Source organism: Leptonotus elevatus, chromosome 4, assembly GCF_054856555.1.
Source record: "Leptonotus elevatus isolate MCC_2025b chromosome 4, RoL_Lele_1.0, whole genome shotgun sequence".
Lineage (NCBI taxonomy): Eukaryota > Metazoa > Chordata > Actinopteri > Syngnathiformes > Syngnathidae > Leptonotus > Leptonotus elevatus.
In genome coordinates this window covers 23,739,231-23,753,710 of record NC_141242.1, presented here as the reverse complement: position 1 = coordinate 23,753,710, position 14,480 = coordinate 23,739,231, and the positions used below count along the sequence as shown (strand labels likewise).

General features: G+C 36.5%; 1 protein-coding gene across 2 annotated transcripts; it reads right to left on the bottom strand.

The window, feature by feature from the left end:
• Nucleotides 1-2,770: 2,770 nt before the first annotated feature.
• On the bottom strand, nucleotides 2,771-12,939 carry cetp (cholesteryl ester transfer protein, plasma). Of its 2 annotated transcripts, none has more exons than XM_086073751.1 (18): nucleotides 12,764-12,939; nucleotides 12,071-12,433; nucleotides 11,334-11,448; nucleotides 11,123-11,254; nucleotides 10,868-10,938; nucleotides 10,676-10,763; nucleotides 10,478-10,547; nucleotides 10,292-10,352; nucleotides 9,572-9,663; nucleotides 9,277-9,376; nucleotides 8,881-8,960; nucleotides 8,748-8,798; nucleotides 8,499-8,645; nucleotides 5,988-6,055; nucleotides 5,770-5,809; nucleotides 4,134-4,203; nucleotides 3,737-3,822; nucleotides 2,771-3,656 (listed from the first exon to the last, which is right to left on the bottom strand). In XM_086073751.1, the coding sequence occupies exons 2-18, from the start codon at nucleotides 12,210-12,212 to the stop codon at nucleotides 3,558-3,560; spliced, it is 1,512 nt and encodes a 503-aa protein (XP_085929877.1). In that variant the 5' UTR covers nucleotides 12,213-12,433; nucleotides 12,764-12,939; the 3' UTR covers nucleotides 2,771-3,557. The 2 variants fall into 2 exon arrangements, with proteins under 2 accessions (XP_085929877.1, XP_085929876.1); XM_086073750.1 differs by having other exon boundaries at nucleotides 12,071-12,436; nucleotides 12,764-12,938.
• Between the last annotated feature and the right edge of the window lie 1,541 nt (nucleotides 12,940-14,480).

Here is a 14,480-nt window from a genome sequence, read left to right as displayed (position 1 = left end):
AGTAACAGGATGTCAGAGTGATGCACTCATTGGAAATTACATCAGTAAACAGCACTTTAAAACGTATACGACAACTTCCATCCCTTCATTTCGTTAGCATGTGTCCTCATTTGGGTTGTTGGTGAACTGGAACCTTTGTTTGACTTATGTCGCCGGTCAGTTTTGATGTCGCAGTCTACCGTATTGTTGATTGCAGCTTTTATTTGATCTTTCATGTCATCAATATTTGCTGAAAGTGTTAGAACAGGGGCGTCAAACATACCATATCAGGCCCACAAAGGGGTTTAATCCGGCCCGCAAGTTGATATTGCAAAGTAAAAAAAATAAAATAAAAAAGTAATGTCGAACTAATTAATTAGCCGGCCACAATCAAAGCATAAAAATTCGTAATTTCACAAGCAATCCTCAGATGATCAATGCAACTTGTGCACGGAATTGCTCTGTATGTCGTTATTTTACATACAATTTAAAGTTAGTTTGTTTAAAAAAGAAAAAGAAAAGAAAAATCAGCCAAATTTGTCTCAAATGCGTCGTCCGAGAAAGGTTCGTTGGGAGGAGTAAGATGGCGGCCTCGCAGCTTCAAGAGTCTTATGACTGCATAGCCGATAGGCCAAGACTTTGAAGTCGCGAGGCCGCCATATTGGTCCTCCCAAGAAACATTTCTCGGCATACGATCCTATACATTTACAGTATCGAAATTGGAGAACATTTGAGACAGTACTTAGTAGAAACAGCATGATTTGTGATGTTTTAAATTTGTTAAACATAAACAAGAGCACTTCAGACATTTTACAACTTGCCTTAAATACATGTTATAAATTGTATGCTTAAAGTAGCACTAAGGAACTTTTCAAACTTGATAAAATATTTGTATATCTCTTCTGATGAAACATAGACCTAAAACTAGTTGAATGGTACCTTTGCTATGGCCTGAGGGGGTCTGTATCATTTTTACTGGTACTAAGCAACTTCCTAACCTAATCACCACAGATGTAGAACAAGGAAAGACATGCATGACTAAGTCAGTCATGTTTTGTACTCATTTTCAGGGTTTGAAGGTTATGAAGAGACCAAATGCTTTTATCAGTAAGGGGGTCTGGAGACAAACCCATAGTGGAGATGGAGTTTAACAAACAAGACGGTCAGCTAAAAGGGACTTGAACGTTGTTGTCAATGTAACAGAAACAGTGGAGATTTGGCCCACAGTGTATACTCAGCGCATTGAAAGATAGATTAAAAAAAACAAACACATAAAAGTGGCCAGACAGATGAACGAGTGGTCCAGTTGACATGTTGGATAAAATCTAGACTAAAAAGAAAATCAAAAAAATCATTGCTTGTTCACTAGTTCAACTTTGAGGGTCGTCACACATCCAGGCGCTTTGTTACGTTACGGTTTTATATATATATATATACACATCCATTTTCTTAACCGCTTGTCCTCACAAGGGTCGCTGGAGCCTATCCCAGCTGGCTTCGGGCAGTAGGCAGGGTACATACTGAACTGGTTGCCAGCCAATCGCAGGGCACACAGAGACAAACAACCATTCACACTCACACCTCTCAATCACACCTATGGACAATTTGGAGAGTTCAATTAGCCTGCCATGCATGTCTTTGGAATGTGGGAGAAAACCGGAGTACCCGGAGAAAATCCACGCAAGCACGGGGAGAACATGCAAACTCCACCCAGGAAGGCCGAAGCCCGGACTCGATCTCATGCCCTCAGCACTTGGAGGCGGACGTGCTAACCAGTCAGCCACCGTGCTTTTTCTCTCGCTTTCCTTTATGTTTTTATTGCTGTGCTCGTTTAAGACGATTCGAATTAAAAGACAAACTCTAAACAGATACTGTACGTGTTCAACAAGTCAGAGGCGCTGTGAAATAATAGTAACAACGACGACACCTAGCGGTCAATTGTTTCAACAAGAACATCTGATCGATTTTGTGTAAATAATGATATCACACAACATAATGTGTAAAGAACATGACTGATATTGTATTCATATCATATTTCAAACTTAGTGGAACATACAGCACAGTGCAATTTAGTGGATAGCACACAATCTGCCTCACAATCAGGTTCTTGATTCACAATTCTAAATCAGGTCTTCCTCCTGTGTGGAGGCTTTTTGTTCTCCACATACTTCCGTGGGTTTTGTGGGTACTCTGGCTTCCTCCCATTCATAAAACAGGCATATCAGATTTATTTTTAGACCCTGAATTGTCCTAATCTGAGTGTGAATGTTGTGTTTTCCCTGTGATTGACCGGCAATAAATACAGTCAGCTAGAATATGCTCCATAATCCTAAAGAAGATAAATATAATATAGAAAACTGATGGATGGAGTTAATGTACAATGAATTCTCTGACGTCATTGCATACATAATAAAATAATCAAAGAATAAAGATGACAACAACTTTATAACTTTTTTTTTACCATGCTAAATGTTGCTATAATAAGAGCACTTCAAGTATTTCAGATGCAAATTCACATTTAGAGCAGTCTGCATCTCTCCTCGGAGGATTCCAGATCCAGCCTACCTGATCAGCCTGATACAGAATCCTCCTTTTTAAATGCTGCCGCCCCAAAACACCATAAGAATACTGGCAACAACAGGCTAATAAAGCATCTGCAGCACTTCATTACCGATATCAAAGAAGGAAAGTCTTCTCGGGAAGGATGTTTGATGTCCATTCGTGTGTATGGTGTCGGTGGTGTGGCCTGTCCAGTGAAATGTTTCAGTACAGGTAAGACAACAGATGCACATTACTATAGCATTTTTTTTAATGTAATTTATTTTTGATTTATTTCTATTTGATTGATTTATTTATTTATTACTACAGCATTCAGTCTTTTTGTGGTGGTAACATTGTAAAAGTGTTCCAAACCTGTCAAATGGTCAGAAGCCTCTCCTGTGCATATCCATCTTGAGGTCAGTCCGATTGAATTTAGTTCATTTCAAATCTTCATCATCATCATCATCATCATCATCATCATTATCATCATCATCATCATTATTATTATTATTAACTCATTCACTGCTATTAACGACTATAGACGTAAAAAATTCATGTGAACTATTTCTCTTAGTTTAAATTTTTTTCATTTCATTTAATTTTTTATGAAAACCTAGATTTTTAAAATTGTACATTTATAACAGATATAAAATTATCATGCGATTAATTACGATTAAACGGCCCTACTTTTAATATATATTCTTTTAAATTAGGCCCGTCAGGCGATTAAAATTTTTAATTGTAATTAATCACATAAATCACTAGTTAACTAACGATTAATCACAAATTTTATATCAGTTCTAAATTTACAGTAATTTTTTTTCTGGGTTTTCATACTCTTGTTAGGAAAAGTGGATATTTTTTAAACTAATAGAAATAGTTCAAATTAATTTTTGACGTCTATAGCCGTCAATGGCAGTGAATGAGTTAATTTTATTTGATTTTTTTGTCATTTGTAACCACAAACTCACTTACAGTGTAAATCGATAAATGTGGGTGGAGGTAAAGGTGCCAAAGCTTTTGTCAAATTTGAGCCTTTATTGTTGAATACTGCCTGTTTGCTGTAGTGTCTTCTTGAGGAAGTCAACAAGGAGGTGTTGAGGAAAACCAAAGTCCATTTGGATAATCACAAATCCCTGAGCAAAAAGTGAATAACACTTAGTTTAAGACATGTGACAAATGGGCAGATGACAACATGTGTTCAAGTGACACGTACGTCCCGAGGAAGAACTTCAGGTTTGTAGATGTCAAATAAGTATAATCCCTGTTTGTCCAACAGCCTGGTTATCTCGGTTTCAAGTACTAGAGCAACAAACAGAAGAAGACCATAGTCTATTCAGCAACATGTTGCTTTTACACACAGGCCATAGTCGTTTAAATGTTTTGCTTCACATTAGGGTTCGCAAATAGTTTGGAAATATTTTGCTCCTTCACAGAATGATGATAGTATATGTTGGAATGAAATGATGGTACACTCAAAATAGCAAATCACTAGATAGTTCAGAATGTGAAAGTAAGACTTTATACACCAAAACGTTGAACATGTGGTGAGATACAATTGATGCCATCAGTACTAAAGCACATTATTATTGTCTATTACGGTATATTCTTACCAGATAACACCATGGGGACGCCTATCTTCATCACAGCTTCTTGTATGAAATTCAGTTGTGCTTGATCTACCTAAAAAGATAAATCAATAAATCTAAATGTTGGTTAAGGTTGTGATCATTGTCCATAATTACCGGTACTCAGAATCCATCACTGCCATCGTCAGCTATATCAGTCCAAATGTGACATATGTGCACAATTTTTGAAAAAGCATTGGAAACTTTCTTAGAAAAGTTGTTTCTGAATGTTGATAATTGGGTCTCTCTGGAGTGCCCGCTCACCAATCATTTTCTCCACCAATGACTTACAAACTAGGCTGGGCCAAAGAGCTGCCATTTTGTGAAAGCACTATAAAGCCATGAAGAGAAATATTAAACCGCCATCTTTTCTTCAATTTCTTATAGGGCTGCTGGGCTAATGATAATATAATTGAATTTTGATTAATTGCACAGCCCTAATTTTTTGTTCATTTTAATTCATTTACTGCCATTGACGGCTATGGACGTCAAAAATTAATTTGAACTATTTCTATTAGTTACAAATTTTTACCACTTTTGTTAACAAGAGTATGAAAACCTAGAAATTGTTTTTATTGTACATTTAGAACAGATATACAATTTATGATTAATCGTGAGTTAATAAGTATTGAAGTTATGTGATTAATTACAATTAAAATCGTAATTAATTGCATGACTTTATGAGTTAACTCACAATTAATCACACATTTTATATCTGTTCTAAATGTACAATAAAAAAAATCTAGGCTTTCATACTCTTGTTAACAAAAGTTGAATTATTTTTTTTAACTAATAGAAATAGTTCGAATGAATTTTTTACGTCTATAACCGTCAATGGCAGTGAATGAATTAATGGCGGGTCCCACTAAAGGTGTATCAGGTGACTTGCTGAAACTACTGTTTTTGGCAGTACAATGCCACAGCTATTGATATAAGAACTTGAATGATTTAGGTTATTATTAAGAAAATCATGCAAAATGGTTAGATATAAGTTCTTAAATGAAACTTTTATGAGCTATTTTTGTTGCCATCATTATATTTGCCCAAACAAAAGTACATTTAGTTGTAGCAGGCATTCAAAATAAACATGTAACTGAAGAAACAGAGATGGACTAATGTTGAAATCAATGACAGTATATGTCAAAGCCAAAAGCAGAGTTGCAGTGTTTGCACTGATTAGCATTGACCAACAGTGTTATCAGTGTTTGCTTGTGATACGTGGCACAAACTCCAATGTTCAACTGCGTTGTTGACGGGCGGTGAGCGCATTTATGTTTAGTGATGCGCCCACTGCACTTAATTGACAAGAGTAATTTAGCAGCTTGATGATGAGGTGCTGCCTCCACAAATGACAATCCAATCTAAAATGCTTTAAGACTTCCTTTTTTTTGCTCAGGGTTTTTCATTTGATACAGCCGACCCACAATACCAACCTGCTTCAACTGTAATTTTACTTTACGTATCCTTTGTTTACTGTTATCAAAGAAAGAAGAAACACTTTTTATAAGATGTGAGGAAGGGGGGGGGGGAAAGAGTCTCTTTTAACAAAGACATCCATCCCCTAGACACGAAAAAGTTGTTGTGAGCAGAATATGAGATGGCATCAGAGCAATCCACTTACCAGATGATTCTGGTAGAATTCAGCATGTAGTACATCAACCCTGGAGGATGAAATAGATTGTCACTGATTTGTACTTAGCATCCGGGATGGCAACAAAATTCCAAACTTAGCTTGAGGTGCCTGATATAAATGACTATAAATCCTGTGCATCCCAATGAGATACAATTAGTACGAAACGGAGGTTTAGTCATAATCAAAATGGATGAGAAAGTTCTTACTGTAAAGATTTGCCATGTAGTAAGACGTGTTTGTTGACATAAGAAACCGTGACATCAGTGGTGATGAACTGCATAAAACAAACAAACAGCAGAAACATTATGACACATTCATCAGAGAAAAAAAAAACATCATGAAAGAAGTCGACCAAAGATAACAAATGGACATTGCTCATTGGTGTGTGATGGATTCCAAACCTGCAATTCACTTATCAAGTCTCCAAGAAGCTAATTGATGCATTTTGAGATGAATGCACCTTTTAGAATTTTACTTTGTGAAACCAAAGATTGGACTTTCAACTACTTCACCCCTTGCATTTTAAGATTCCTGCTGACATTTTCGCCAGTAAATTCTATTTTAGTGAGCTGTTTTATCTCCTTTATTATTCATTTAAAGCACAACTTGATGCACGCACACTTTCCAAAACAGGCACTTCATTACATTTGCAGAGGACACAGCTCTCGTGAGCATGCAGCCGGATCGAGAGTTAGATCATGGGCCAGTTTTAGATTCTTTTTTTAAGTAGTAGCCTACAACAAGTCACACTTAACTCATTCACTGCCATTGACGGTTATAAACGTCAAAAAATAATTTTAACTATTTCTATTAGTTTAAAATATTTCTCTACTTTTGTTAACAAGAGTATGAAAACCTAGAATTTTTTTATTGTACATTTAGAACAGATATAAAAAAATTGTGCTTAATCGTGATTTAACTATTGAAGTCATGCAATTAATTACGATAAAAAAATTTAATCGCCTGACGCCCCTAATTTTTAATAATAATCTCGTCAGGCGATTACATTTTTTAAAATGGGAATTAATTGCATGACTTCACTATTAATCAAAAATTTTACATCTGTTCTAAATGTACAATATTTGTTTTCTAGGTTTTCATACTATTGTTAGCAAAAGTGGAAAATATGTTAAACTAATAGAAGTAGTTCAAATACATTTTTGACGTTTATAGCCGTCAATGGCAGTGAATGAGTTAATTTTAAATAAAAATGAGATCAAAGATCTGTACTGCTCTCTAGTATTACCATATTTGAATTATTGTTCAGAAGTTTGGTGAAACACTTACAAGACATCATTACAACCTCTGTTTCTGTTGCAAAAAAGCGCTATAAGAGAAGTCCATAATGTAATATATCTCCACCACACCAACACACTGTTTCTACAATCTAAAACTGTAAGATTCTTTGTGGAACTTAATACTGTACAATTGGTGTATAAAGCTAGACATAATTTACTGCTGGGCAATATTGAAAATGTGTTTTCAGAGAGACAGGGAGGTTATGGTTTGAGGGGAATTCAAAACATAAAGACAAAGTATTCAAGAACAACACTGAAGAGTTTTTGTACATCTGTTTGTGGAGTGAAAATCGCAAACAGCGCCGGTGTGTGACACCCGGAAGCCGAAAGTCCCGCCTCCTCCGTGGCACATACTCCATAGAACAGGGTTCACCAATTCCGGCAGGTTTGAGATGTTTCCGCCTACCAACACACCTGATACTAAAGATCAGGATCGTTATCAGGCATGCTGATGAGCTGATTAAATGAATCAGGGGTGCTAGTGGGCTGAAACATCTAAAACCTGCAGAACTCCGGACCTTGAGGACCAGAATTGGTGAACCCTGCCATAGAATATAGAACAAAAGTGGTCCCAGCCCTTTCTTGCAGCAAGCAAGAGCGTGTTGTAATGTGTAAGAACAAAAATGAAACAAAAGAGTGAAATGAAAGAATCTCCTCTTATGCTGCAAAATGTAAAACATTTTTTTTTTAATCACGGCTTGAGTAATTGTACCCTCCACATCTGTGACAGCAACGGCATGTCAAACAAGGTGAAGAAAGCAGGAAGCGGAGCAGTGACAAAAGCATAACTGTCATTTAACTCATTCACTGCCATAAATTCATTAAAAAAAATTATATATTATAAAAATTAGGGGCAAGAGGCGATTAACATTTTTAATTGTAATTAATCGCATGACTTCACTAGTTAACTCACGATTAATCACAAATTTTACATCTGTTCTAAATGTACAATGAAAAAATTCTAGGTTTTCATACTCTTGTTAACAAAAATGGGAAAAAAATTTAAACTAATAAAAATAGTTCAAATAATTTTTGATGTTTATCGCCGTCAATGGCCGTCAATGGCAGTGAATGAGTTAACAAGTTGTAACGTTTGAATATAAAAAGAGGCTTTGAGGTGACTGTCAATAGATTGTAGTATTACCAATAATACTCATTGTCATTACTCATGACATTGTAATATTGCATACTTCGCAAAATCTGGCAGCCATGCCACCTTTATTCTGATGAAACAACACCATGAGCTCTATAACGTGTGTGTGCTGTTGTGATCGTGAGTGCTTTCAGGTGTGCTTTGCCAGAATTGCTCAGCAGCTGTTGCCAATCTCAGTCAGCTGCCCTTCTTGAAATCCACCATGCTGCCTGTCAAAAGCTCGATGACGAGTCTATACAACCAGCAGCCACTCAACAAAGTCTTACCGTCTGAAAGAAGAGAGTTTCTTGACCCCCGCACCACAGTTGGCCAGAGGCCTCGGCCCAGACGCTTGTCCCAAAGGTGGAGGTGTTTACGTACGGCACAGATGAACTCCATACACGTAATTCTGGGTAACTTGTTTCAACAAGACACTTGACACACAAACACACACAGTAAGGCAATATCAAAGTATCTCCAGAATGGAGAAAGAAAGAAAAAACATAATTTCATATGAATGAGCAATGACGCATTACCTTTCTAAAAAAATCTGGAATGTTTGTAGAGACATTTAACCTGAAAAGTTCCTGAAATCACATTTGTAAGAGTTGTGAAAGTAACTTTGTAAATCCTGGTGGATATGAGCATTCATTTGTGGTGTTTGTTTACAATCAACTCCGCTCCAGTGATGTTAAGCCGGAAGCGACCATCTTGGTGGGCAGCTGTCATCACGGGGTTGAAGACATGATCTAGGTAACAATACATTTCAACATCAAACTTTCTAAAACAAAACCAAAAACAATCTTAAGGAAGGAATGCACTGAATACGCATCGTTGAGAGATACATTTTGTTACTATATCATACACTGACAATCATGCCCATTTACTGTAATATTCTACTGATAATTATTTTACAGAATATTTTATAATTTTATTGAATATTTATATACATAATTCAGTCGCACCTGCAGCTGAAATTTATCTTTTAAGAATTGGTCATTTTCGGAGGTATGCATTCTGTGACTCATGCATTTTATTGTGTTATTGTATTGGATAAATGCTGACCTGAGATCCAAAAGTAGAGCATCCTGTTTTCAGTCAACTGCCTGGGGTTGAAAGCCGAATCACTTATGAAAGCAGAAGTATTGTTGAAATTCGTGAGTCCCTGGAAATCAAAGGATTATCAATCATTTAAGTGATTAGCAACTACGGTACCTAAGTTATTAGCATTCATTGCTAACTGACCTGTTTGCTATCGTATGAAATAATTTGGTTTTACTGTAGCTTGTGCTTTTATGAATGCGTTTACGTAACTTACCTGTTTACAATACAGTAGGCTACATGCCTGGATATTGTTTACCTTGTGGTACGATTCTATGTAGTTAGCAGTAACGGTGGGCGCAGTGGTCACACCGATATCGACAGTGATGTCTCCTTCACTGAGGAACTGCTCTGAAAACACATCATAATATCACACTACATGATACAAACCAACAAAGCAGCTAAAGTTATATTATGTAGTGAAGCAAGATTGTAGTAAATGCAATGCAAGGAATGTGAAGTACTTTACATACCCGTAGGGTATCTAAACTTATGAGCACAACCGTACATGTACAAAAGCTACTCATGTCAAATCCTTTTCTGCTAACAATTTTCTAACATTTCTGGCAATATTGTGGACATTTTATGGCGGCCGTGGCTCAGGGTGTAGAAACGGTCTTAAAAATGTGGACTTTAACCTTTTTTTGAGCATTTAATTATTATTTGTTCCCATCTTAATCGTTCATACATTTAAATAATATTTTATCAAAAAAATAAATAAACTTGAGTGATCCTAAACTACAAAGAAGCAGTAGAAAAAGAAACATAGATCTGACTGTTAGCTAATTTCCTAACTTGACTGTGGTTGCAAAGTCTTGACAAGTGCCTACAGCGTAAACTTCAGGTCACTTCCTAACTGGCTATCGTTCTGTTCCGTGTCACAAAAAAAGTGATGCCGTGGTTTAGAATATTGAAAAAGAACATTAAAGAAGTAAAGTACAAAGGGACGTGCTTTAGGAAGGACTGTAATTGAACCCACCTGCTCTCTCCTGTATGAAGTCAGCTAATATGTTTGCCACTTTGTTGATCTCCTTACAAATCTATATAAGAAGAAAATCTTTAGCTTTTTTATTTATTTATTTATTTTTATTTGATAGAAGACAATATTGTGGGTGGCTATGATTGTGATGATCACATGAGAATTAAAAGGTGATTTATGGTTTACCTGTCCCTTGATGACTAGCTTGACAGTTAACGTGATGAAGTCAGTGAAGAGCTTCTTGAGCCAGTTTGGTCTGAACACACCCACGCACACCCCCCCCCCCCCACACACACACACACACAAATGTGCAAAAGTGTCGTCAGCTGACAACATGATAGTGATACTGTAGTTATAATGATTTAGAAATGATTAGTAACTCACTCTCTCTCTCCCTGCAGGTGCAAACGCAGCTTGTCAAAGTTCAAGGAACAAGATGATGTGTCTGCTGCTACTTTCCCCTTACCACAGTCTAAGACAAGCCAGACAGTTTAGAATGTCAAAAATATGATCATATTGTCACGGATATCCATCTGTTTTTCAATCCAAGTTGACTTAGTTAAATAGGTTACTTACAAAGTTTGGGGTTGATTCCAAGGTCAATCTGTGACTCAATCTCAAAATTAATTGACTGTGCAACGTTGACTCTAGATGAAACGAAAAACAAATGCGTTCATATTTTCTGTATTAACAATAGGACTACATTTGCTTTTCCTGAATTTGCATAATGCATATTTTGCACACGTTAGGAATATAAACAGTGGGTAAAATGTTTGAATAATTATTTGACTTATTTACTTTCAATGTATTTCATTTTCCAGACATACTCACAGCCAATTGCCATATCCGTAATGGATGGTCCCAGTGAAGACTGCAGATACGTTGCTTATCTCCATGGCGATGCCTTCACCTGGAAGAAGTTTAAAGGAGCTGTGACCAATCGTCAGGTTGTGAATCTCCATACTGGAGGAAGAGATGGAAACAGCACATGATTTAAAGACATTTGGTTTTCCGACCGTGTGTATGTCATGCATTTGCTCACTTTTCAAGGCCGTATGAGACTGTGCCCATGAAGGGCACAGCTTTCTCTCCTTTCACACTTGGATATCGAGCATGCTGGAACGCTGCCTCGATCACTTTTGTGGTTTTCTCATTCACTGCATATAAAGGAGATTCATGCAGTCACAAACAGAAACACATCAAACATGCATCACCCACTCCGTCTTTCATCTCATCTTGCATATTGCTCACTGGCCTGGGAACAAAACTTCCCAAGTCCAAATGTGGCCAATTTCATAGTTCTTTTTCCATAAATCAATGCTATTGGTCAGTCCCCACATGAGTTTGTTTATTTAGAATAATAAAGTCCGAATTCTCAATTTTAAGTCAGAATTCTGACTTTAAGACTTTAAAGTGAGAATCCTGCCAAACTGGCCCTAATCCTATTCCGTACTTTCCTTTTTTTCCTTAGATAAGCCTGTTATAGGTTTCTACCTCACCTGCACATATGATATATGTATATATTTGTTGCTTTTATATTAGAATTTTTGTTTTGTTCAAGAATGTGTAAATAAACCAAAATTGAAACTAAAACACATGAACATTCCAGGCTCGAACTTGCACCCTCAGAACTGTGAGACAGATGCTAACTATTCTTCTACGAGTATTAAACATATTGTACCTACTCTACTGATGATGATTACTTTTCTAAAGCAGAATTCCCGGTGTCAGATAGCATGCTTGTAAGTGCAATACTTGTACAGGCTGTTAGGCACTCACACACAACAGCAGCAGGGTAGGTGAGACGGCACACGGCTCCAGTGAATCTGTAGGCTGAGGCAGCATCATGCAGGCAGCCATGAGATAATCCATACATAGATGAGAGTAGCACGAGTATCAGTGGAGAAAGGCCATGAGTCATTTTGCAAATGGACACTGTAGCACTCTCTTGAACCTTGCGATCTGTGAGTTTTGTTTGGACAGCTTGGGTTTCGGCTCACTTTCACAGTTGGGCTCTTTTGCCAGTACAGCCCACGGCTTGTGCTGATTTGAACTGCTCCAGTTCCAGTAGGTTAATTTCAACCTACTTGTGATCTTGTTGCCTTTGTTATCACTCAGAGAATCTTACAGATGTTGAACTTTCTTCTGAAAAGAAGACAGAACATGCATATTACTAGTCCAATTTGACACTTTCAGTAAACTATTTGATGGGGGGGAACACAAATACTGTAGCGATTTACATTTGCCTGATAAGTCTTTCATTGTCATGGGACATTTTTCTACAATTTTTTTTTAACAGCATTCATATCCACCTAATTGAATATTTACACTTGCTTAGATTTCATTGCAGACTGGGGCAAACTAGAATGGACTTGTATACAAAAATAATAATGTGTTTAAAATGAGCAGACATCTCTCACAGAGTTCATTATGCCTTGTGGAAATTAGCGTAACAATATGAAGAGAACAAACCTTTTCCCCACTCAATTCGTCTTCTGTCCGTGCTTTTCCTATGTTGAGGTTACAACAGTATACCCAGTCAAAAATATGAATTATCCAATGAGTTGTCAAACTAAATATAAGTGATCATTTCAATAATGAGCAAGCTGTCTCGCAAGTAAGCCTTTTTTGAACCCCGTTACTTTTATTTGTACTTGCTGTATTGGTTGTAACTGATTGACAGCAGAAGTCAGTTTATGGAACCTCTAATATAGCACCATCTAGTGTTTAAATAAAACACAACAAAACAAACTCAAATTTTAAAGTGCAACAAGGAAAACAAACTAACTTAAAGTGGATCCTTAGGTTATCAAACAAATAGACCACGAGTGAATATTCCTAGTTTTTTTTAAATTACAGTAATATTGCAGTATTGTATCACATTCATCAGTGAGGTTTATCCAGAGCTAGCTAGCTAACTCCTACTTTTATCTTTGCTCAAACTCTTCTCATGAGATGAATTACATAATTTAGCATTAGCTGTTGAATTTTGCCAACTCAATATTTTATTTTCCCATGTTTGTCTGTGTGGGGGAGGGTGTGTGCTGAAAATATTTACAACTAACCAAATGCTATGCTAATAAATCACTCACCTGAAAATCGGTATAAAGATGTTTGCAAAACTCTATTACTTACTCCCCAACTCCAACTTGCGAAGGAGGCATGCATGTACGAGACTGTGGTTAGCAGAGCAAGTACGTCATATTGTACAAGTGGCTTCCCAGTGTTTAACCTGAAGATGGCGCCACACGGACGGTTTGTGCCCCAAATTCAAGCTTTCAACAAGTATGCACTAAAATGTCAAAAATAATGACCAGAGCATGTAGACAGCATTAGTAGACACCTGTTATACAATTTATCAGAAAAAAATAAATAAAATAGGGGGAAAAAATGTATTTAGTGGTGAGGGCCGTTTCTAGCTTCATGCTGTTTGGGGGCCCCAAGTTTGACAATGAAGAGATTTCTAACCCTTTAGATGGTTTCCTACGATAGCACACTCTATGAGACTTTATGAACAAAACAGATTACAGTTAAAATTAAACATCTTAAGTTGACAGTCATTTTTACATCAATAAATAAAACAGCTTTTAAGTGTTTAGACAAATGTTTAATTTAAATAAAACACAACAAAACAAACTCAAATTTTAAAGTGCAACAAGGAAAACAAACTAACTTAAAGTGGCTCCTTAGGTTATCAAGCAAATAGACCATGAGTGAATATTCCTAGTTTTTTTTAATTACAGTAATATTGTATTATTAAAACGAATCTGGTTTTATATAAAAAAAAATTGTGATGTACAGTGTCTTTTTAAAGCTTGTAACCAATTACAAATTTGTCACTTAAGCATTTTCCACAATAATTTACTAGTTAAACTAGAGGCTGGCCAAGGGAAGGTTAAGATCTATAAATAATAAAATGAATGCCCGAGACTAGTGAGCTGGCTAGCAAAACAAACAAAATTGCAAAAAATTAAATAAAATGGAATTTCGCCTCCTACTATCCATCAACATGTGCCAAAGTTTTTCCTTTGACTGTTTATTTTTCTTCCGTTTTCTTTTCTTTCTTTTTTTTTGGTGTTGCTGAGATAACTTCTTTTTGATGCCATTACGGAGTCTGTTTTGTTTAGTACTCTCGCTAACGGGAAAGGCAGATAGATGAAACACCAGCCACTGTTTATCATCACAGTTT

Coding starts and splice junctions, on each gene's coding strand:
- cetp (XM_086073751.1), bottom strand. CDS start 12,212: ATGACTCATGGCCTTTCTCCACTGATACTCGTGCTACTCTCATCTATG. Junction 10,939..11,122: donor TACGGATATGGCAATTGGCT/GTGAGTATGTCT, acceptor CGTTTCATCTAG/AGTCAACGTTGCACAGTCAA. Junction 9,664..10,291: donor CTTCATACAGGAGAGAGCAG/GTGGGTTCAATT, acceptor ATGTGTTTTCAG/AGCAGTTCCTCAGTGAAGGA.